Here is a 2,775-nt window from a genome sequence, read left to right as displayed (position 1 = left end):
TTGTCTCTTTATTATTAGGTATTTATTGCTGTGTTTTGTAGCCCCCCTAATTCCAATGTTCTTTGTTTATGTGCTTTGTTTGTTGTAGCTGCATAGCTATGAGTTGATTGGTTGCTATCCTGTGTAGGAAGCTCAGTTTGATTGAATGGCATGAGTGACCTCAGGGATGACATCTTGGTATTTCTTCTCCTCCATCTGCCTTTACTATTGCATCATTAAGATTTCTGAAACAAATATTTTCGCTCATACTTCTCTGATATATTTTTTGCAATCTAAATGCGTTTTTTTTCCTTCGTAGATATTAACTAACTGCACAATGTTTATGATTTCTTCCGGTATACTCTTTCATTAAGATATATACTCTTTCATTAGGCTGTATACGAGAACGTAAAAAACTGGAACAAGCTCCTTACTCCATAACGAAACTTAGATTGCTGGTTCCTGCATTCCTCTAACTGAAGCTCAGAATCCAATAGATATTTTGGTGCAACAGTTACACTTAATTATTATATGCCCCCATAAGTAGCTGCCTAAGGAAAACTGGAAAAGACACTGTTAAGACTCATGAGATACCGCCTCTTTTCAGAATTTGAATCCTTCCATCTATTTTTTTCAGTGATTTGAATGCTCCACACTTTGCTAACAAGGATTCCTTGACGTTGCTTTGAATCTATGAGCAAGGTTCCTCTTGAGGCAAGAGTATGGGAATTAATCAGTATATGAGGTCAGTAATGACGTCATTTCAATCTCTTCACCAGAATGAGGTCAGCAATGACGTCATTTCAATACACAACGTTATCTATCTATTATTTATTTATTCCTAAATGTGACACCGTGCTGCGGACTGCGTCACTATCTTCACCAGCCCTGCTACTTTTTTTCAGATCTATAAATCTGACGCAACGTCCCGAAGAACTCTGTCAGGTTGGACAGTGTGGGGTTTCCCTGGGGACCTTGACCAGATGGCCGAGCTATTCACCGAGCAGTCCGCTGTGTACGCCGCAGCACGCCCGGCGTACCCGAAGGATCTGTTTACCAAGCTCTCGGCGCTCACTGCTCACCACCGCCGCGCTTGGGACGTCGGTACTGGCAATGGCCATCGGTGTAAGCATGCATCTCAAGTCCCTGCTGCTCTCTCTATATATAAAGCAGCAGCGTCTTCTTCAATCTCTTCACGTGTACAGCGACGTGGTTTAATTTGAGCGCCCACCCCGTGCAGGTCGCGGAGCACTACGACAGCGTGGTGGCCACGGACGCGTCCGCGGAGCAGCTGCGGCACGCCGCGCCACACCCCAAGGTCCGGTACCTGCACACCCCCGACGCCACGCCGGGGGAGGAGGACCTCGTCGCCATGCTGGGCGGCGAGGCCATCGTGGACCTCATCACGGTGGCGCAGGCCGTGCACTGGTTTGACCTCCCGGCGTTCTACGGCGTGGCGCGCCGCGTCCTGCGGAGGCCCGGCGGGGTGATCGCGGTCTGGGGCTACAACTACCGCATGAGCCCCGTGGAGGACATGATGTCGCGCTTCTTCGACACCACGCTTCCCAGTAGAGACCCCCGAGCTCGGTACAACACTGCCGATCCTGCCCAACTACTCTATGTAAAAAAAAACATCTTTGTCAGATTTGTGATCCTTCATCCTGCCGGGATATATGCAGGTATTTGACTGACGGATACCGGGACCTGCCGTTTCCCTTCGAGGACGTCGGGCTTGGGAAGGAATTAGGAGAGCCGGCGAGCCTCGACATGGAGCAGGAGATGTCGTTCGAGGGTCTGATCGACATGCTGAGGTCCTCATCGGCGGTGACAACGGCGAAGCAGCAGGGCGTGGACCTGCTGGGGGAGCGCGTTGTGAAGGAGCTGGAGGAAGGGTGGGGAGGGCCGTCGCTGGTGCGGAAGGTCACCTACAAGGCCTTCCTGCTGGCAGGTACCCCGGGGCCGAAGGCTGATGAGTGATGATGTCGCTCATCTTCCTGCGATTGAACTAGGAGTAATAATCATCTGTGTTTCGCGAATAACATGGCATTAAATTTTTGCATTGTGTTGCAGTTCCTGTAGCAAGGTTTGCAATGATTCGATGGAGGTTAGTGACTGTTGTGACAGGGGTTAAATAGCGGTTGTTGCGGATTGCGCCCATGCAGCGATGGCATCGAGCTTACTCCCTTAGCCCCATAATTGATGACGTTCTAGACCCTCTCACAGAGACCAACGTAGAAGACAAAAAAAGACCAAAATACCTCTAAAAAGTAAAGACAGAGATGTATTAGGAAAAAATAGATGCATTGAGAGAAGATAAAGGTGCATTAAGAAGTGAGAATGACAACTATTTTGAAACAAAATTTGAATCCTAAAGCGTCAACTATTTTAGGACGGAGAGAGGACACGAATTAGTTGCTGACTCTTTTAAAGGAATGTTCTTATGAAGTGCAGAGATGTTTTGTGCTACCCCTTACATAGAACACCTTATGTGATACGAGTTAAATGCAATTCTAGGATGGTACAAAATTAAAGTATCTTGAGTTGTTTGTAACTATAAAAAGTTATATCAATATTTAAAATATCAAATAAGTATTATTAGATTTGTTATGAGATATTTTTTCACTCTATACTTATTGTGGTCGTCATAAAACATTATTATTTTTATTTATATTTGGTCAAACTTTGGACACGTCAACAAAAAAGACGCCTAGAATTGTATTGTATTCTTTTATAGATAGATGCAGGAGAATTCAATGGTCCTGCCAGCTGTGATTCCAATTGCAGGTTCAGCAAAGC

The 2,775-nt window shown here is 46.2% G+C and overlaps 1 protein-coding gene across 2 annotated transcripts; it reads left to right on the top strand.

The window, feature by feature from the left end:
• Positions 1-862: 862 nt before the first annotated feature.
• LOC120639720 (putative methyltransferase DDB_G0268948) lies at positions 863-2,140 on the top strand. 2 transcript variants are annotated; one of them, XM_039915602.1, is made up of 3 exons: positions 863-1,102; positions 1,204-1,566; positions 1,659-2,140. In XM_039915602.1, the coding sequence occupies exons 1-3, from the start codon at positions 963-965 to the stop codon at positions 1,954-1,956; spliced, it is 801 nt and encodes a 266-aa protein (XP_039771536.1). In that variant the 5' UTR covers positions 863-962; the 3' UTR covers positions 1,957-2,140. The 2 variants fall into 2 exon arrangements, with proteins under 2 accessions (XP_039771536.1, XP_039771535.1); XM_039915601.1 differs by having other exon boundaries at positions 863-1,104; positions 1,220-1,566.
• The last annotated feature ends 635 nt before the right edge of the window (positions 2,141-2,775 follow it).

This window comes from Panicum virgatum, chromosome 7K (genome assembly GCF_016808335.1).
Source record: "Panicum virgatum strain AP13 chromosome 7K, P.virgatum_v5, whole genome shotgun sequence".
In the NCBI taxonomy this organism is placed as follows: domain Eukaryota; kingdom Viridiplantae; phylum Streptophyta; class Magnoliopsida; order Poales; family Poaceae; genus Panicum; species Panicum virgatum.
This window is presented reverse-complemented; position numbering and strand designations above follow the sequence as displayed.

Coding starts and splice junctions, on each gene's coding strand:
- LOC120639720 (XM_039915602.1), top strand. CDS start 963: ATGGCCGAGCTATTCACCGAGCAGTCCGCTGTGTACGCCGCAGCACGC. Junction 1,103..1,203: donor GGTACTGGCAATGGCCATCG/GTGTAAGCATGC, acceptor GTTTAATTTGAG/CGCCCACCCCGTGCAGGTCG. Junction 1,567..1,658: donor AGTAGAGACCCCCGAGCTCG/GTACAACACTGC, acceptor GGATATATGCAG/GTATTTGACTGACGGATACC.